Genomic DNA, 22,081 nt, shown 5'->3' on the forward strand with positions numbered 1-22,081 from the left:
TGAGTTTTGTTGCTTGTGCTTTTGGTGTCATATCCAAAAAATCTTTGCCAAGAGCTATGTCAAGGAGCTTTTCCCCAATGTTTCTTTCTAGAAGTTTCATGGTTTCAGATCTCATGTTTAAGTTTTTAATCCATTTTGAGTTAATTTTTGTGGATGGTTTTTGATAGGGGTCTGGTGTCATTCTTTTGTGTGTGAACATCCAGTTTACCCAGCATCATTTACTGAAGAGACTATTCTACTCCCCTTGAGAATTCTTTGCTCCCTTGTCAAATACTAGTGGACAGGGTTTATTTCTGGACTTTTCATTCTGTTCCATTGGTCCACATGTCTGTCTTTATGCCAGTATCATATTTGTTTGATGACTGCACATTTGAAATCAGGAAGTTTGATGCCTCCAACTTTCTCCAAGACGGCTTTGCCTGTTCAAGATCTTTTGTGATACCATATGAGTTTTAGTATTGATTTTTCTATTTTCTATTTTTGTGAAAAGTAGAATTTTGGTAAGAGATTATATTGGATATAGGGATGACTTTGGATAGTATGGACATGTTTTTTCTTTTTAATATTTATTTATTTATTCTGCTGGTTGGATCTTTGTTGGGGTGCTTAGGCTCAATAGTTGTAGCACACAGGCTTGGTTCCCCTGTAACACATGGGCTCTAAGTTCCCCAGCCAGGGGTCAAACCCACAGCCCTCACATTGCAAGGCAAATTCTTAACCACTGGACTACCAGGGAAGTTCCAGTATGGACATTTTAACAATATTAATTTTTCCAATCTATGAACGTGGATATCTTTCCATATATTTGTGTCATCTTCAGTTTATCAATGTCTTACAGTTTTTAGCATAAATATCTTTCACTTCCTTGATTAACTTTGATTAAATAAATTAATTACATTAATGATGCTATTGTAGATGGGAATTTTTTTTTTTTTTTTTTTATTGTATAGAGCTTCCCTGATAGCTCAGTTGGTAAAGAATCCACCTGCAATGCAGGAGACCCCAGTTTGATTCTTGGATCGGGAAGATCCTCTGCAGAAGGGATAGACTATCCACTCTTGTATCCGTAGGCTTCCCTTGTGGCTCAGCTGGTAGAGGATCTGCCTGCAATGCAGAAGACCTGGGTTTGACCCCTGGGTTCGGAAGATCCCTTGCAGAAGGGAATGGCTACCCACTCCAGTATTCTGGCATGGAGAATTCCATGGTGTGTATAGTCCATGGGGTCGCAAAGAGTTGGACAGGACTGAGCAATTTTCACTTAATAGGTCATAGACATGCAACTGATTTTTGTAGGTTGATTTCTGTCTTGAAACTTAACTGAATTCATTTGTTAGTTGTAAAAGGTTTTTGTTTTGGTTACAATTTCAAATTAAAAATAACAAGAAATAAAATGACTATAGAAGGTGAATTTGGGGGTGCATATGTTAGCAATAAGAAGGATAAACATTTTTGTCTATATTTATTTCAGCCCTGCTTCTCACAGTTAACTCTAGTAAAATAGTAGTGTCATATGTAGAACCAGCATACTCTAAACAGCATATATATAACCAGGAAATATTGCAACAACTATATATCATACTTCTTATGAGTAAATGGGAACATCTCCTGGAAAAGTTATTTCTTTTGTTTTGCTTTTATGAGGTTAGTAGACAAGAACGATTACTTCTTATGGATCTTTCAATAGTTTTTGTCGTATCGAAGTAACAGCACTTCATGATTGAGCCCTTTCCCTGTGTAAATATATACTAGGAAGGCAGTTCAGAGTAGTAAGTGGATAATCATATGTATTTATAGGATATGTCTATTTCATTCTGTTTTATTTTCTTTGGAGTTCAGCTATGTAAGAAGCTCGCAATAGTTTATATGGATGGATATTAAGGAATTTTTTTCTCCAAAGGAAAAGATAGTAATGCTACCTCTCTTTTCCCTCTCCCTCTATAGAAATATTCTAAATACCAAGCATTTTTTTTTAAAGGGAATGTTCTTGGACTTCCCTGGTGGTGCAGTGTATAAGAATCTGCCTGTCAGTGCAGGGGACAGAGGTAGGATCCCTGGTCTGGGAAGATTCCACATACCACAGAGCAACTAAACTCATGTACCACAACTACTGAACCTACATTCTAGAGCCCATGCTTCACAACTGTTGAGCCTGTGCTTTAGAAGCTGATAACCGCAACTGCTGAGCCAGGCGCTGCAGTTACTGAAGTCTGCATCTCGCTCTGTGCTCTGCAGCAAGAGCAGTCCCCACAACGAGAAGCCATGTGTCACACCAGAGACTGGCCTCTGCTCACCACAGCTAGAGAAGGTTCACATGCCGCAGTGAGGACCTAGCACAGCCACAGATGGATAAAATAAATACATGCCTTTTAAAAGCAAATGTTCTAGACATTTTAACTGGAAGAAAAGACTTTTCGATAATTTGACTGATGCAGTCGTATATTTTTCTAATATTTTGAAGTGTCACTATTCTTAATCACATTAATTTTGTAATTCTCATTGTCTGATTATACAACTTATTGAAAAGCACCTCAAAATAAACACTGAGGTATACTTCTTCCAGCTTTTTTATAAGCTTTTTCTCTTTTCAAAACATTTTTCTTTTCTGTTTTAGAAAAAATTAAAGGAATTAACTTCAAATATAAGAAGTATTTTAAAAATTATCTCAGAATATTATGTATGCTATTTTTCATTCACCACTGTGTATATTCCATGAATTTCATGTTTAAGGTGTATACTGGGAATCTTTGACTCTTGAAAAGAGGATTCTTAAAATCTTATTGATGTCATGGTTTAGAACAGTGCTTCTCAAAAGTATGGTTTGGGGAATGCTGGCAGTCTCAGACTTTTAAGAGGTCCTTGAGGTAAAAATTATTGTAATAATTCTAAGATTTTTTTTTTTTTGCCTTCTTCATTTTCATTCTCTCATGAATGTATGGTGGAATTTTCCAAAGGCTTCATTATACGTTACCATTATACATTTATACCATTATACAAAGGGTGTATAATGTTGTAACAGCCCAAGTAATGAAGCAGCTATGAGACTGAGGGGGAGGAAGGAAGAAGCCTTTCTTCTCGGTGAATTCTTTCTCTGTATGAAAATAATGCTATTTTCCATAAAAATTTGTGTTAAAAATATGTGTTCCATAAAAATGTGTTAACACATACTGAATTTTGCTGTCTTTTAAATGATTTGACAAATATTTAAAAATTTCTCAGTTTTAATTTATTAAATAGTAATATTGATAATAGATGAAACCTTTTTGGAGTCCTCAATACTTTTTCAGCATGTTAAATATCCTGATATCAAAAAAATGAAGAATCTCTAATTTAGAAAAAGATTAATGGGAAAAAAATATCCTTATACTACAAGTATATTTTTAGAATATCACCATTTCTTCATTTTTTAGAGATCAAGGGACTTAAAGTTCTGTTTCTGTCCCAGATTCTTTTCTGGAACTAAGTTCGTCAAGTCTTCTGAAAATAAGAGTTCTCTGTTCTTTCCTTTTTAGATTTGACGGTAGAGTGGTGGCAAAGCTCCCTTTCACCCCCCTTTCCTACATCCAGGGACTGTCTCACCGGAATCTGCTTGGGGATGACACCACAGACTGCTCCTTCATCTTCCTGTACATTCTCTGTACCATGTCGATCCGGCAGGTGAGTGCCCACGTCATCTACTCAGTGTGTGCATCCTTTCTTGCTCTCACACCCTAAGTTAACGTCTGTTCCTCTAATACTGGGAGTGTCTACCTGTTGCTTACTGAGATCTCTCAGTTGCTTGTTTCAGAATTCCAGAGTATCATCTGAAACTGTTTTAAGTGTATACAGGTTTAGATTACTGATCCTTAGGGATGGAAAGTAGTCATAAAGTCACACATGGTTTTCAACTCATTTTGAAGAAAGCTCTCAAGTTTCTTCTTTATTGCGGCTATCTAAAAGTAGAAAAGCAGAGTGGATTTTGCCTTCCCACTATCATTTCTTCTTTATTATTCACCATTGCCTTTTGGCACTTCAGGAACACAAGTAAACGTAATAATTTGGTGACTTTAAGTTAGTCACAATTGAGGTAAAGTCTGAATTGTAGAATTTACATTCGGGCAACATGATGGCCAAATATTCATAGTGAAAAAGAGTGAGAACTAAGTCAGGTAGGATTATGAGAACCTGGAAGAGAGACTTAGCGTTCAGTTAGTGGCAGACGATTCAGGCAGCAAGGTTGAAGTAATAAAGTGGCTTTTGAGTCGGACTTTAAAAAATAAGAGAGGTTAAAGTCTCTTGCTCTAGAACTCTTCATATTTCAAGCCATTATTCAGTGTTTGAACATACTGTCATTCAGCAGGCATTATAATGGGGAAGTTGGCACATGCAATAAATATGAACATGATTATTTCAGTGTTTGTTACATAAATGATTCAGAGTTGTTTTTCTTCTTCCTCTGAATATTGTCTGTGGCAGCAGGTTTTTTGATTGGTCTGACATGTCTGAATCAATAGGAAATGGAATTATAATTAGAAATTCACAAAGATCTTCATGATCTTAGCGCTTAGTGCTCTCCCTACCTCATCTCTCACCTCATTCCAGCACTGCAACCATTCTGACTTATCTGGCAGTTTTCATTTTCCACTCACCCAGACTTGCTTTTTGTGAATATTCTTTCTTCTATTTGGATGCTTCCCACCTTCTTATTTTGCATGTTAAATGCAACCTAGTTTTCAGGCTTCCTGGAATCATTTTCTGATACTTACTGCTTCTGAAGGAAAGATGTGAAGGGGACATGACCACATGCAGAAATAACAGAAAATGATTAGAGTAGTCTAATAAAAAATCACTTTGTTCTAAATTATCACAGTGTTGAATGATTGAAGAGGGGACAAAGTTGAGAAATATATAGAGGTAAGCTAGCAGAACTTAATGATTAATTTAATGTGAGAAAGGAGAAACTAAGGTGACTTCAACATTATGGTCTTGGTGACCGAATGGAGGATGCGAAAAGAGGAAAGAGAATTAGGTTGGTTGGAAGACATGCTGTTTGATTGTCTTTGGGGCAGTTAAGTGGGTGTGTCCAGCAGGAAGTTGTATTGTGATGTTGTTCAGTCACTCTGTCGTGTCTGACTCTTTGCGACCCCGTGGACTGCAGCACAGCAGGCTCCTCTTTCCTTCACTATCTCCCAGAGTTTACTCAAACTCACGTCCATCGAGTTGATGATGCCATCCAACCCCCTCATCCTGTGTCTCTCCCTTCTCCTGCCCACAGTCTTTCCCAGCATCTTGTGTAACTGAGGTGTGTACTGCATCTTTTGAAATGCTTTAGCATTTTGGCTTATCCAAGGTAAAACCCAAGATTGTTTCCAAATAGGAAAAGGAGTATGTCAAGGCTGTATATTGTCACCCTGCTTATTTAACTTATATGCAAAGTATCAATAACCTCAGATATGCAGATGACACCACCTTTATGGCAGAAAGTGAAGAGGAACTAAAGAGCCTCTTGATGAAAGTGAAAGAGGAGAGTGAAAAAGTTGGCTTAAAACTCAACATTCAGAAAACTGAGTTCATGGCATCTGGTCCCATCACTTCATGGCAAATAGATAGGGAAACAGTGGAAACATTGGCTGACTTTATTTTTCTGGGCTCCAAAATCACTGCAGATGGTGATTGCAGCCATGAAATTAAAAGACACTTACTCCTTGGAAGGAAAGTTATGACCAACCTAGACAGCATATTAAAAAGTAGAGACATTACTTTGTCAACAAAGGTCCGTCTAGTCAAGGCTATGGGTTTTTCCAGTGGTCATGTACGGATGTGAGAGTTGGGCTATAAAGAAAGCTGAGCACTGAAGAATTGATGCTTTTTTTTTTATCACTTTATTTATTTATTTATTTATTTTTTTATTAGTTGGAGGCTAATTACTTCACAACATTTCAGTGGGTTTTATCATACATTGACATGAATCAGCCATGGAGTTACATATATTCCCCATCCCGATCCCCTCTCCCACCTCCCTCTCCACCTGATTCCTCTGGGTCTTCCCAGTGCACCAGGCCCGAGCACTGCTTTTGCACTGTGGTGTTGGAGAAGACTCTTGAGAATCCCTTGGACTGCAAGGAGATCCAACCAGTTCATCCTAAAGGAGATCAGTCCTGGGTGTTCGTTGGAAGGACTGATGCTGAAGCTGAAACTCCAGTACTTTAGCCACTTCATGCGAAGAGCTGACTCATTTGAAAAGACCCTGATGCTGGGAGAGATTGAGGAAAGGAGGAGAAGGGGACGACAGAGCATGAGATGGTTGGAAGGCATCTCCGACTCAATGGACATGGGTTTGGGTGGACTCTGGGAGTTGGTGATGGACAGGGAGGCCTGGCGTGCTGCGGTTCGTGGGGTTGCAAAGAGTCGGACACGACTGAGTGACTGAACTGAACTGAACTGAAAATATTAATAAAATACAATGATGTATACATTCTGCTTTAAGCAGCAAGAAACAATTCTGTTTTAATTACATGTGTTGCAATTCTATTTTAATTACAAAGATGTTACTACTGTGTTTGTGATTGCTCACAATAGTTTTTTGGTGGTTTTTTGTTGTTGTTTTAAATGATTTTATTTATTTATTTTTGGCTGTGCTGGGTTTTTGCTGCCGTGCGGGCTTTTCTCTCATTGCAGTGAGCAGGGGCTACTCTTCATTGCATTGTGAAGGCTTCTTACTGCAGTGGCCTCTTTTTGCAGAGCACAGGCTGAGGGCACGCAGACTTCAGTAGTTGCGGCATGTGGCTTCAGTGGTTGCAGTTTCTGGGCTCTAGAGCACAGGCCCGATAGTTGTGGCACTCAGGCTGAGTTTTGCTCTGCCACCTATGGGATCTTCCCGGACCAGGGATCTAACCTGTGTCTCCTGCATTGGCAGGTGAATTCTTTACCACTAAGCCACCAAGGAAGGCCAGGGTTATTTTTTCTTTTTTTTTTTTTTGGCTGTCTCTCGAGGTTTCTGGGATCTCAGTTCCCTGGCCAGGGATTAAACTCAGGCCACATCAGTGAAACACAGAATCCTAACCACCAGGCCACCAGAAAACTCACAGTTGTTGTTGAGTTCGATCCCTGGGCTGGGAAGATCCCTAGGAGAAGGAAACAGCTACCCACCCCAGTATTCTGGCCTGGAGAATCGCATGGACTATATAGTCCATGGGGTCACTAACAGAGTCAAACAGGACTGAGCGACTTTGAATTCACTTAGGTTTGTCATAGCTTTTCTTCCAAGGAGCAAGCGTCTTTTAATGTCAGGCTGCAGTCATCAGCTGCAGTGATTTTGGAGCCCAAGAAAGTAAAGTCTGTCACTGTTTCCTTTGTTTCCCCATCTATTTTGCCATGAAGTGATGGGACTGAATTCCATGATCTTAGTTTTTTAAATGTTGCGTTTTAAGCCAGCTTTTTCACTCTCCTCTTTCACCCTCATCAACAGGCTCTTTTGTTCCTCTTTGCTTTCTGTTATGAGGGTGGTGTCATCTGCATATCTAAGGGTATTGATATTTCTCCTGGAAGTCTTAATTCCAGCTTGTACTTTGTCTAGTCTGGCATTTTGCTTGATGTTCTCTGCATGTAAGTTAAATAAGCAGGGTGACAGTATACAACCTTGACGAACTCCTTTCCCAATTTTGAACAAGTCTGTTGCTCCATGTCTGGTTATAACTGTTGTTTCTTGACTGCGTACAGGTTTCTCAGGAGGCAGGTAAGATGGTCTTATATTCTTATATCTTTAAGAATTGTCTGGTATTCCTATGTCTTAAAGAATTTTCCACAGTTTGTTGTGATCTACACAGCCAAAGGTTTATTAGCATAGTCAGTGAAGCAGAAGGAAATGTTTTTCTGGAACTGTCTTGCTTTCTCTGTGATCCAACAGATGTTGGCAACTTGATCTCTGCTTCCTTTGCCTTTTCTAAATTTAGCTTGAACATCTGGAAGTTCTCAGTTCACATACTATTGAAGCATAGCTTAGAGAAATTTCAGCATTACTTTGCTACCATGTGAAATGAGTGCAGTTGTGCAGTAGCATTCTTTGGCATTGGAATGAAAACTGACCTTTTCCAGTCCTGTGGCTACTGCTGAGTTTACCAAATTTGCTGGCATAGTGAGTGCAGCACTTTCACAGCATCATCTTTGAAGTTTTGAAATAGCTCAACTGGAATTCTATCACCTCCACTAGCTTTGTTCACTTGACTTTGCACTCCAAGATGTCTGACTCTAGGTGAGTGATCATACCATCGTGGTTATCTGAGTCATTAAGATCTTTTTTGTATAGTTCTGTGTATTCTTGCCACCTCTTCTTAATATCTTCTGCTTCTGTTAGGTCCATACCATTTATTTTCTTTATTGTGCCCATCTTTGCATGAAATGTCCCCTTGGTATCTCTAATTTTCTTGACGAGATCTCTAGTTTTAACCATCTTTGCATGAAATGTTCCCTTGGTATCTCTGATTTTCTTGAAGAGATCTCTAGTTTTTCCCATTCTGATGTTTTTCTATATTTCTTCACACTGTTCACTTAGGAAGGCTTTCTTTTTTTTTTTTTTTTTTTTTAAATATTTATTCATTTATTTGGCTGCACCAGGTCTTGGTTGCAGCATGTGGGATCTAGTTCCCTGACCAGGGATCAAACCTGGGCCCCCTGCATTGGGAACTCAGAGTCTTAACCACTGGGCCAGCAGGGAAGTCCCAGGAAGGCTTTCTTATCTCTCCTTGCTAGTCTTTGGAACTTAGCATTCATATGGGTGTGTCTTTCCTTTTCTCCTTTGCCTTTCACTGCTCTTCTTTCCCCAGCTATTTGTAAGGCCTTCTCAGAAAACCATTTTGCCTTTTTGCATTTGTACTGCTATCTGAACGTCATTATCTGGAAATCACCATCTGAAAACTAGCATTTTTTTTTAAGTGAAATAAATGTTAAGAATGATCATTGAGAAAGTTCCGCTCAAGATAGTCTTTAAACTCCTTTTGGTTATTCCAGAAATTCTGGTGAGGTGTATGTATAGCAGTTAATTTCATGAGGTCATTTACCATAGTAGTCAGCAAACTTTCTATTTACTCACTACTTTGTATGGGTCTAGGTGATGAACATTTTTGTGTTTACTTTTCAGACCATACAGTTTTTATCACAGCAACTCAACTCTGCCATTATAATATGAATACAGCCCTAGACAAAATGTAAAGGAATGAATGTGGCTATGTTCCAACAAAACTTTATTTACAAAAAACAGGCAACAGGGTTCAGGCAGGAGGATGTATGTTCATACTTTTAATTTCTGCTTGTCCAGTTCTCTGCACTGATATTAATAAGAGAAATGTATATAGAGCTATAGTATAGGTATTCTGAGATATTAAAAATCTTTGAAAAATCTCTAAAATGACCTACCTTTATAATTTTTGTTTTATTAGCTGCCAAAAGTTTCTATTAGCTACAGAAACTTTCCCCACTTCTTAGTATGTATAGTAACAGGAGGATTATGAACTTATATCCAGTCTGAAATAGTTTAGCATTTGAAGTTTTTCTGTGGAATATATGCTTTTTTCTTTTCATTAAAATCCTTATTCACTTGTTCTTTCCATATTTTCTTTTGTTGTTTTATTTGCTTTTCAGGATCTTAGGTTACATAAGATTTGACTCTGTAGATGCCTGTGAAACAAGCCATCATAAAATATGAGGCTTTCAGAGTATAGAATATAATTCCCTCAATGAGACCATTCTTAGGCAAAGAAATAGGCCACTTGATTTCAGATATATACTGTAGCATAAAGTAATTTTGAGAGAACATAATGAATTGTTTTTGTGTTGAGGTCAAATTGATTAAGTGATGAGGAAACTAACATAGAATGATTCAAGTTTCTATAGTGATTGGTCATACTCTGCCTTACACTACAGGATTTTTTAATTTGTTTTTGTCTACTTGTAATTTTCATCTGTCTTATCCTTTCTTCCCAACTCTTTTAAGCTAGTGATTTCTTAATTTCCTATATATACCTTAAAGAATCTATATAGAGTACATAGTATGTACCTAAAAGGCGTGTCTGAAACAGAACAGTAGATGCTGTACCCAAATATAAACTTATAAACTTGGAAAATTGAAGTTATACCACTTTTTACTCCCTATCGCTACGTAAGAAAATTCTTAATTGCCCCCAACCTCCAGTAGAAATTGTTGAGCTTTGGCATTTTTACTGTGTGATAGGTAAGAATTGCTGTCTCATTGTGGTTTTAATTTGCATTTGGATCGAGCGTCTCTGTTTGTCCAGGAGCTGCTCATGTATTTTTCTTTCTTTGGTAGAGGAGCCACTGTGCATGCTTTTTGCCTGTTTGACTGTTGGATTGTTGGCCATTGTCTTAACTTTCAGCTCTTAGGGAGTTGAGCCGTGTGTGCTCTAAATTGCAAATAACTTTTGCAACTGTTGTTTGTATTTCAGTTTTACTTAGTATGGTTTTTGCCATGCAAAATTTTGTTTCCTGGAGTGTTTTTTTTCCTTGTTAGTCTTTTATTACAGTTCCGTAGAAATTCATCTTTGTTTTCTTCTACTACTTGTTATTCTCTTTTACAGTTTCTTATATAGTCATGGCTCAATCCATTTGGCGTTAATACTGGCATACCTTATTTATTCTTTATTATTGCTCTTGTTCTTTGCCAACTTTCGTGTGACTTTTATGAGGAAAAACATGAAAACATGGATTCATTTGGGATCAAAGTTTGCCTCCCCATTTTTTTCAAAGACCAAGAAGCTAGAGGGTCATAAGATTGCAGTGAGGTGAATGATAATTCTTGAATTTGATGTGTATTTGAATAGGGTGAATCCCTGTCAAATTATTAATTAATATTTTCTCTTTGAAATTTGAATGTCTGTGTTTGACTAGGGACGCTCCTCCTCTCTTCACACCTTGTGTAGATAATCGGGTCTTTTGGAATTCGGGTGTCATCGGATGGGCTAAACAATGTTATCTGAGATCCTGGAGTAAAAGAATATGAAGGAGTGGGTCAGAACATACACGCACACTTGGAGAGTCTCACGGTTTGAATTTGTCAGAGTGACTGCCCCTGCTAGCAGTTTTCCCAAGGACTCCTTAAGGCAGTGCTCTCTTAGGCCCAGAAACTGCTCTCTGATTTCCTATACTCAGTAATTCCAGTACTTTTAGTCTTTTTCATTTATTGTGGTAAAATAAATATAACATGAAAGACACTGTTTTAACTGTTTTTAATTGTTCATTTCTTTGACATTAAGTACATCGTGTGGTGTTGTACAACCACCACCATTATCCATTTCTAGAATTTTTTCATCTTCCCAAACTGAAAATCTGTGCCCGTTAAACACTAAATCTCCATTATCCTCTCCCCTCAGCCCCTGGCAACCACCATTCTAATTTCTGTCTCTGTAATTTTGACTGTTCGTGTTTGTGAATTTGCCCTCATAAATGTAGAATCATACTTATGTCCTTTTGTAACTGGAATGTTTTCAGGGTTCATCCATGTTGTAGCATATGTGAGAATTTGCTTCCTTCTTAAGAGTGAATAAACTTTCCATTGTATGTATATACCGTTTTTTTTATCTGTTCATCTACCAAAGGACAGTTGGACTGCTTTTATCTTTTGGCTGTTGTGAGAAATGCTACTGTGAACACAGGTATATAAATATACGAGTTCTTGTTTTCACTTCTTTTTCATTTATATTCCACAGGTAGAATTGCTGGTCATACTGCATGCAATTCTATGTTTAATTTTTTTGAGGCATCAGCACACTGTTTTCCATAACTAGTCACCATTTTTGCCCAGTACTGTTAATCTTAAGTCTTAGTTTACCACCAGTTTGAGACCATAATCTTATGAAAGATTATGGCATTTACATATGTCAGTTAATAATATTTTTACAGTGTTAACCAGAATCCACTTCCTTTACTGAGAGTGATAGTGTGATTGAATCAACCAGCTCTAGTCCCTTCATGACAGTACCCCGAGGGGAGGAGTATACTAACTGGTTAAAAAAGAGCATCACCTTAAGAACAACTGCAAAAAAACAAACAAAAGCAACAACTGCTAACTTATGTATCACTGTCATGTGATTATCATAACATCGGGGCTTCCCTTTACAACGTGGCTCAGATGGTAAAGAAGTTGCCTGCAATGTGGAGGACCTGGGTTCAGTCCCTGGGTCAGGAAGGTCCCCTGGAGGACCAAATAGCAACGTACTCCAGTATTCTTGCCTGGAGAATTCCATGGACAGAGGAGCCTGGTGGGTTACAATCCATGGGGTCACAAAGAGTCAGACATGACTGAGCTACTAACACTTACTTATCATACATGCCCCCTTATTATGATAGAGGTATAATATTAAGTTGATAAGAATATCTATCTGCTTCAGTAATTTTTCCCTCATCTGTGAGATAACTTATCACATTAGTGACAATTCCTTGGTAAATTGGTTCCTCTGTTCATTTATTCATTTACTAATAATTGAACACATATCAGGCTCTGTGCTAGGTGCTAAGTTGTAAAAAAAAAAAACAAAAACTGATATATAATGATGGTCCTCATGAAATTTATCTTTCTTTTGAAATAAAAAGATGAATTTTCTCTACCTGCAGTATCACTTCTAAAAAATTCTTTATCAAATAGGAGGGTATAGAAGTATATTTAAGGCTACTTCTCTTGAACCAGTCATTCAGAATGGAGGCAGATTTAACAAAGATTAAATTTTAAACCTAAACTAAGGCAATTTTATGACTTATTACTAATTCACATGTAAGTATTTGGGAGTCTGGTTTTATCCATGACATATTTTTTTCATGTTGTAGGATGTTATTGATTATATGATTCACCATTGATTTAAGAGTTTTCTAGGAAAAGCGGAAATAACACTGTACTGATCATACAATAGATTTTAAGACACATTCCTACTTCAAAAACTTTAAAATGGTGGGGGAGAGGGGGAATGTGTTATGAGGTCGAAGAAATGTTAGTCGCTCAGTCATGTACAACTCTGGGATCCCATGGACTGTAACCCACCAGGCTCTTCTGTCCATGGAATTCTCCAGGCCAAAATACTGGAGTGGGAGCTGTTCCCTTCTCCAGGGGATCTTCCCAACCCAGGAATCAAACCTGGCTCTCCGGCATTGTAGTCATATTCTTTACCATCTGAGCCATAAGGGAAGCCCAAGGAAATACAGTATTTGGAGGTAAAACACCAAGGTTTGATTCTTGTTGCCTCTTACTAGCCTAATACCCTTGGGAAAGTCATGTAACCTCTCTGAGTCTCAGTTTTCACAAAGATGAAATCGGGTTTAGCGTTTAGTGTGCAACCGCACCACATTATGATAATCCTGATGCCAATGATATAGAAAGTTAGCTGTTATTCTTAAAGTGGTAGGTTTTTTTTGTTTATTTGTTTTTTAAACAAGTTAGCGCCTGCCCCTGCCCTTGGGATGTTTTTAAAATTACTGTTTGTTTCCCAGCCCAAGATAGGACTGGTTCTTTTCATAGATTAAAACATGGTGGTGATATGTCATATTAACTGAAAATAAATCTAATTACCTTTCCTTATTTTATCTTTCTTCTTTTGTTTACTTCCTTAATGTGTGGTGATTAGTGATTAGCTGCCTTGACATTCACATCACTATTTCCTTTGTGTGAATTTGTAGCAGCAGAAATGGTAGGTCTGCCAGCTTTTATCAGAGGTGTTAAGTTAGTCCAGTGTAGTAACGGATTTTAAGAATAAAAGGAAATTTTCTTAATTCCTAAAATTAAAATACTTGCCTTTTTTTTCCTTTTCTTATTATGAGTCAGTAGTGGATTGAGTAAATTATCTCCTCTATAGAAAGTGTTCTAAATCTTAGTGAAAATCCCAGCAAATTTACCTGGTAAACTGCCAAGGGAAAACAGGTCTCTTCTTATAAATGTATATAATAGTTAAAGCCATAACAGAATTCTCTTTACTTTGAAAACAAAAAGAATTAGTGTTTATGAGGAAAAGTACAAGAAAGAGTTTCTTATATTTTTTTTCCTTTGTCACCCACATCTTAATATATAACCATATGGATATATGGCTATGATCTTTAGAAATGTCAGTGAGAATTTGTCATTGTCTCCTTCAACAGGTATATGTGCTTAGGACAGGGATAAAAATAAGTAAGTTTAATTTTTTATCACACTTTTGGCTTCCGTAGGGCAAAGAATTTTGATATGGCTTGTATGTCTGTAAGGACAGGTTCTAATTATGTCATGTCAGTTTATCGTAAAGTCATCAAAATGATAGAAGGACCAGCGAGATGCCTGCTATCTCCTGCATCTCATTAATTTATGTCACTTTATTTAAGGATTAGAACTTAATTCATTAATTCAGTGTAGCTCATCTTTAAGCAAAGTATTTTCATTTGTAGTATTTAACTTTATATCAGTTAAGAGAATGCATTTGGTTTGAAAAGTGATGGGTAATTACTAAATGAGAACAGATTATTCAGGCATCATCTCAATCTGATCCCTTTGAATTGTTTCAGTGAGTTTAAGGCTTCATTTAGAATATTCCTGTCCTTGTTGAAGAATGTTTCAAGTCCTTCACTATGCCAGGAATTCTTTGATGCTGAGATGCAAGAGCAAGGAGTGATTATCTCTACCCTTGTGAAACTCACAGTCTATGTGGGAAGACAGATCCGTAAATAATAGCAGAATGTGATTGATAACCTTTGTGTATGTGTACGTATATAAAATGGTTTGGGAAGGGTAAAAATGTGCTATAGAAGTGAAATGACTATAGGAATTAGTTCTGTTAAGCTAAGATTTTATACAGGAGGGGCATTTAAATTGTGTCTTGAAAGGTGAGTAGGGGTTTTCCAATTTTATCAGATGTTCTTGGCATAGTTTGAGTAAAAACATGAAAGCTTGAAAGTATGTAGTGAACATAGAGATCACCAAGTCCAGAATTTTTGGTGAGTGTCAGAGCTTAATGTCTGTACTTCACAGTACAGTATTAAGCGATTTTCCCCTGTGTTTCTTTCCTTCTTTCTATGTGTTTCTTTTCCTTTGTTTATTTGTTTGTTTATTGGCCCTGTTATGTGACTTATGGGCTCTAAGTTTCCTGACCAGGGATTGAACCCAGGCCCAAGCAGCAAAAGTGCCAAATCCTAACCACTGAACCAGGGAATTCCCTGCGTGTGTTTTTATAGTGTAAGTCTGCTAGTGACAGATTCTCTTACTCTTCATTTATCCTAAAATACTTGTTTATCTTTACTTTTGAAGGATATTTTCGTCGGATATAGAATTCTGGATTGGTTGCTTTTGTTTGTTTTAATCCTTTCAGCTTCAGTTTTGTTTTTTTAATAGTGGCAACCCATGTTTATTACAATTATATACAGTAAGATCTTATATTCTGAAACCTATACCTGATCACATGAAAGAACATGTTTGGGGACGGGTCGGGGACAGACGGGAGGGCCCGGGCCCGGCTCCTGGTGGGTGGGACGTCTCCCCAGGGTGGCAGCTGTTAGGAGTGATGCGCTGGCACTTGTGGCAGCGACCAGGCCGGGGCTGCAACCAGCACACACGGGCGGCATCATCTGGGCAGGGCCTGGCTGGGGGACCCGGGGGGCCATGCCCAGAGGGGCGCGCAGGGCCGTCTCTTTTGGAATGGGACATTGTGGCCCCCGTGGCCACTGGTGAAACAGCTTCGGTTATTTCTGATGAGAAGACCTTTATGTCTTTGTATCCCTGTAGATAATAATAACTTTTCTCTGGCTGCTTTCAGATATTTTTCTTTAAGCTTGGTTTTCAACAATTTGACTATTATGTGCCTAAGAGTACTGTAATTTAACTGGTTTTTTTTTTAGCTATACTAGGCAGCTTAACAGGATCTTAGTTCCCCACAGGGACTGAACCTGGGCTTCTATGGTGAAAGCCTCAAATCCTAACTACTAGACCAGCAGGGAACCCCACCCCCACCAAGAGTATTTTTTTTTATTATTATTATCCCTCTATAGCTTATGGCTTTTTTTTTAATTTGGGAGAATTTCAGCAATTATTTCTTCACATGTTTTTTTCTGCCCCATTCTTTCTCTCTTAATTCCATTTACTTACAGTCTGTTTAGTATTGTCCAATAGAAAACTGAGTCTCTGTTCAATTATTTAGTCTTTTTCTCTCTGTTGTTTAGTTAGGATAATTTCTTGTAATCTGTTTTCAAGCTCACAGACTCCTCTCTTACATCTGTAATCTTAAAAAAGGAGCTTCAAGACCCCTCTTTTATCTCTAATCTGAGTTAACCCTAAGCTCATCCAATGATTTTAAAATTTTGATACAGTATTTTTTAGCTCCTGAATTTCCATTTGGTTATTTTTTAGCCTTTTTCCTTCCTTGCTGAAGTTTAGTATTTGTTCATTTGTTGTGAATGAATATATTTTCTTTTATGTCCCTGGCATGGTTAATTGGCTTCTTTAAAACGTTGCTTACTAATTCCAGTGTTTGGATCATCTCAAGGTTGAACTCTTGTCTGTTGCCTGTTTTCTTTTGTCTGGGTCATGTTTTCCTGTTTCTTGGTATGTCTCAATTTTGGATTGTATCTTGTACATTGTAAATGATAAGCTACAGAGAGTCTAAATTCTATTATTACTAACAGAGAGGGGTGTTTTTGTCTGTCTGTTTGTTTGTTTGTTTAAGTGGGCAGCTAAGTTGGCATTCAAACTCCAAGGTCTGTCTTCTTTGTGGTAGACATCTAGGAAATCTCAGTTATTTTAGTCTTAGCTGGTTGAAGGCAGTCTGTCCCATGAATGGTTTAATAGTTAACCAGAGAATTGGGCAGTTTGCATGCTAAGTTGCTTCAGTCGTGTCTGACTCTTTGCAACCCCATGGACTAGCCCACCAGGCTCCTCTGTCCATGGGATTTTCCAGGCAGGAATCCTGGAGTCTGTTGCCGTTTCTTCTCCAGGGGATCTTCCTGACCCAGGGATCAAGCCTGCATCTTTTTTATCTCCTGCATTGGCATACAGGATCTTTACCACTATCACCACCTGGGCAGAGTTTAGATGCAGAATTTTACAGTCCCCTGTTAGCTCTATTTTCCAGGAATTTTTTTTCAGTTGCTATGGTTGGAGAAGGAAATGGCAACCCTCTCCAGTATTCTTGCCTGGAGAATTTCGTGGATGGAGGAGCCTGGTGAACTACAGTCTATAGGGTCACAAAGAGATGGACACAACCGAGTGACTAACACTTTCATGTTCATGGTTGTCCTAAACTCTGTCCTTTGGTACTTCAAACTAGTAAGACTACAATTTCATATTGAGTTTTAAATCCCCCACATAGTGCCAGCTAGGTTCTACTATCTGTTATGAACTTTTAAAAGGATAGAGCATCTATCTTCTTACACAAAACTAAAACTCAGAACATTCTTCTTGACTGATTGAAATTGTCACTTGATCCCCTAATCTTCCCAGAAGAGATCCTATTTACAAAAGAGGCCTTTGGACAGCCTAAGGACGGAAAAATACTCATTCATTCAATTTTACGAAGGAAATGATGTTATTCTGGTGCAGGTTTGATGTGCTTATCCTTTTAGAATTTTGATTTTCACCTTGCAAGATATGTGTTGAAGTCGGCAATATAATTTATTACAACACAGCTGTGTTCAAGAATGTTAAAGTGCCACAGCCACACAGGACTGTGGTTCCTTTCAAGGTGCTTGGTGGGAAAATTTGAAGGGCCCAACAAGGGGCTTCAGATTCCCAACACTGTTCTATCAGTTTTCTTTGTTGACTTTTTACATGAAATTTTGTTTAAAGAAAGGGTTCTGTGACTAAAGAGTCAAAAAATAATTGATCTAGTGAGCCTCCTTCTTATAAATGTAATGAAAATTGAGATTTGGTACAATAAAAAGATATTGCATGTTGGTGGTTTTTTTTTTTTTTTGGCATAATTTGCCAGTATTGGAAATCAAGTCTTCTGACTGTTACCCAGTACTATTTCAGCTGCATCAGTGTTGTACTGTCATTAAATATTTAATATCTTTGTCATCCTCCTGAACAGCCTATTCTGATACAGTATGAAAATCCTGGAACTGTTGGATGGGCCCATTCAAGATTTTTGGATTTTACAGGCAGCATTATGCATAAAGTAAAGATTATGTTATGGGAACTTGATGAGAAATTGTAATCAATTGGAACGGAAGGTTGGTTGCCGGATGCCAGAGGAACTAACAAAGAGCGAAGTGAGGGCGGCTATGGCTTGAGTTATTTTAGCTAAATGACTAAGAAATAAAATTTAGCAGAATGTGTTTATTGCCAGTGACCTGGGTCTTCCCAAAATATCCAGTTAGCAACCAACAACTTCCTTTTCTTGATCACCAGTCTTTATCCTTTGCAGAGAGGAAGGAACGCAAATCCTGTAGTGCTATTTTTCTGAGTTTCCTGCCAAAAGAAGGCATGATTACGGGAAAATGTTTTTCCTTTGTTTTTCCCTTCTGATACACACACTTCAGTTGTTACCTGATTACACAGGACTGGACAGAAATTCAAAATAATTTTTCCAAAAAATAACTTCCAAAGCATTACCACATCTTATATTTTGTATTTCTGTTAAGCATTCTTCTGTTTCATCTTCTTAATATATTAAAACTCTTTATCTTTTAGCATAATGCATATTTCTAAACTGTATCTTGTAAGAATGCCTGAAAAATTGGAGGAGAATTGAGAGACTATAGGAAAGCAGTCAGGTCAAGTTTAATGAATGAAGTTCTTGAAAGATATAAAGGAGAAAATACATATAAATGAACCCACTATACAGTGTGAAGCTCAGTATTTATGGAATTACAACTTGACAGTTGGATCTCCTTTCTTTATCTGCATATAAGGATAATATGTATCACTGAGTTGTTGTGAGAATTAAATGAGAATATACATGTGAAGTGCTTAGAACAATGTCTAATCACTCAGTGGTGTCTGACTCTTTGCAACCTCATGAATTGCAGCCCACCAGGCTCCTCTGTCCATGGAATTCTCCAGGCAAGAATATTGGAGTGGGCTACCATTTCCTTCTCCAGGAGATCTTTCCAACCCAGGGATCAAACCCCAATCTCCTGCACTGCGGGCAGATTCTTTACCATCTGAGCCACCAGGGAAGCCCCGAGAGTAGCCCTAGCTCACTGCAACTAGAGAAAAGTTCATATAGCAGCAATGACCCAGCACAGTCAAAAATAAATAATCAACATTAAAAATAAAATAGTGTGGATTCAATTGTGAGAGAATAGCAATTCAAACTCATTTTTAGAATTTCACTAAAAGATAAGATTGCATAAAAAAATAATAAAAAAAAGATTGCATATAATAAATGCAGAGCATTGGTATTAAAATACAATATTTGAGTAATGTACCACTGATACACTTGATTTGGTATTTACAAAGTGAGTCTGGGATGAGATCCACAAGGAGAACAAAGCATAAACCTTCCTGGATTTACATGAACTTCAGTCTCGGCTGCTAAAGTGCCTTGTTTTAACATTTCTGTTGCCACTGTGGTCGTTGCTGTTAGGGCTGTTTTCCATCCAGAACAGCAGCTTGTGTCCAGTAGTCGTTCATGTTTGTTTGTTTGTTTTTCATTTATTTTTATTAGTTGGAGGCTAATTACTTTACAATATTGTAGTGGGTTTTGTCATACATTGATATGAATCAGCCGTGGATTTACATGTATTCCCCATCCCGATCCCCCCTCCCACCTCCCTCTCCACCTGATCTGGGTCATCCCAGTGCACCAGCCCCGAGCACTTGTCTCATATATCCAGCCTGGGCTGGTGATCTGTTTCACCATAGATAATATACATGTTTCGATGCTGTTCTCTCGAAACATCCCACCCTCGCCTTCTCCCACAGAGTTCAAAAGTCTGTTCTGTACATCTGTGTCTCTTTTTCTGTTTTGCATATAGGGTTATCGTTACCATCTTTCTAAATTCCATATATATGTGTTAGTATGCTGTAATGTTCTTTATCTTTCTGGCTTACTTCACTCTGTATAATGGGCTCCAGTTTCATCCGTCTCATTAGAACTGATTCAAATGACTTCTTTTTAATGGCTGAGTAATATTCCATGGTGTATATGTACCACAGCTTCCTTATCCATTCGTCTGCTGATGGGCATCTAGGTTGCTTCTGTGTCCTGGCTATTATAAACAGTGCTGCGATGAACATTGGGGTGCACGTGTCTCTTTCAGATGTGGATTCCTCAGTGTGTATGCCCAGAAGTGGTATTGCTGGGTCATATGGCAGTTCTATTTCCAGTGTTTTAAGAAATCTCCACACTGTTTTCCATAGTGGCTGTACTAGTTTGCATTCCCACCAACAGTGTAAGAGGGTTCCCTTTTCTCCACACCCTCTCCAGCATGTATTGCTTGTAGACTTCTGGATAGCAGCCATCCTGACTGGCGTGTAATGGTACCTCATTGAGGTTTTGATTTGCATTTCTCTGATAATGAGTGATGTTGAGCATCTTTTCATGTGTTTGTTAGCCATCTGTATGTCTTCTTTGGAGAAATGTCTGTTTAGTTCTTTGGCCCATTTTTTGATTGGGCCATTTATTTTTCTCGAATTGAGCTTCAGGAGTTGCTTGTATATTTTTGAGATTAATCCTTTGTCTGTTTCTTCATTTGCTATTATTTTCTCCCAATTTGAGGGCTGTCTTTTCTCCTTGCTTATAGTTTCCTTTGTTGTGCAAAAGCTTTTAAGTTTCATTAGGTCCCATTTGTTTATTTTTGCTTTTCTTTCCAATATTCTGGGAGGTGGGTCATAGAGGATCCTGCTGTGATTCATGTCGGAGAGTGTTTTGCCTATGGTCTCCTCTAGGAGTTTTATAAAAAATATGGAACGCTTCACGAATTTGCGTGTCATCCTTGCGCAAGGGCCATGCTAATCTTCTCCATATCGTTCCAATTTTAGTATATGTGCTGCCGAAGTGAGCACCATTCATATGTTTTTAATTGATAATGAGATTGTCAACAGTCTGTCCTTTCAGTCTGCCATTTGAAATATTTCCTATTTTCCTTTGACTTGTCTTCTTTAAATCACAGTAAACCTGTGATTTAAAGGGCACCAGAGGTTTTTACATTGGTCTTTATCTCTAAAATGATAAGGACTCACTTAATTGACCCTTGTCTCTACAGAATAACTGAGCAAGGATGCTTTGTACATTTTGTCTAGATTATATTATTGTATTTGTTAGTTAGACAAATGTGTTTATCAGTAGCTAATTCTGTAATGTCTTATTTTAGATTTTATCTTTAAAGTAATTTCCCATCATGCTTTCGTTTGCTGGATACATTGTATGTGGTCAGGGAATACTTACTGATTAAATAGGAGTGGCATTCTGTTATTTGGTCTTCTTACTGCTTTGTGCGATGGATTTTTAAAGAGGGCATGAAGGAGCTACTTTTATTATGAAAGTAATACAAACATTCTCCAGCTTTACTGAGGAAAACTTACCTAACTACTAATGGTTGTTTTTCTTCTTGTTTTTAGATTTCTTTTTAGTATTTATTTCTCTATGCCCATGCTTTGAGGCTTGTGGGACTTTATCAGTAATTTTGGACAGGCCTTCCTAGTCTTCCAGGTTTTCATTGATTTCTCAAATATTAAATGAAAGAATTAGCAAGCATAATTAGATATCTTTAAGGTTTTTCCCTCTTACAAATGCTGTACAAAATCCTAACTGACCTTTACATACCCCTCCAAATTCATGTACCTCTTTCTTCCACCTTTAAAGCAAAGCAGTTCCTCCCCACATCACACCGTCCACTCCTGACTGCTCTTCAGAATGCCTGCACCTCTCTGCTCCCACTAGTTGAGTCCTTGCCCTTCAAGAGCCAATTGTGTTTATTCCCAAACTGTTTGTGTTAGTTTTACTCATTGTTATATTTATGTGATTTAATTTAATGTTATATATTAACTGATGAAATCTGAGCATAAAAATAATTTTTTATGAGTTCTAGTTTGATAAAGTTGAGTTCCTAAAAAAAAAAACCTACTGAATTAGATTTAAGTGAGACAGCTGTAAAAGATGAGGGGCTGTGCTAAAAATACAGGTGGATTCTGGACTCAGATTACTTT

General features: G+C 37.8%; 1 protein-coding gene and 1 non-coding gene across 2 annotated transcripts in view; one reads left to right on the forward strand and one right to left on the reverse strand.

Annotated features, from left to right (window-relative positions):
• Nucleotides 1-22,081, forward strand: part of TMCO1 (transmembrane and coiled-coil domains 1) — a 71,975-nt gene that overhangs the window by 43,130 nt on the left and 6,764 nt on the right. The window contains exon 6 of the mRNA XM_065946503.1: nucleotides 3,510-3,654. Within this exon, the coding sequence (XP_065802575.1) occupies nucleotides 3,510-3,654 (145 nt within the window). The remainder of the gene's footprint in view (nucleotides 1-3,509; nucleotides 3,655-22,081) is intronic.
• On the reverse strand, nucleotides 20,832-20,938 carry LOC136156678 (U6 spliceosomal RNA). The gene has a single exon (XR_010661167.1). It is a non-coding gene; the product is annotated as a U6 spliceosomal RNA (small nuclear RNA).

Source organism: Muntiacus reevesi, chromosome 1 (assembly GCF_963930625.1).
Source record: "Muntiacus reevesi chromosome 1, mMunRee1.1, whole genome shotgun sequence".
In the NCBI taxonomy this organism is placed as follows: Eukaryota; Metazoa; Chordata; class Mammalia; order Artiodactyla; family Cervidae; genus Muntiacus; species Muntiacus reevesi.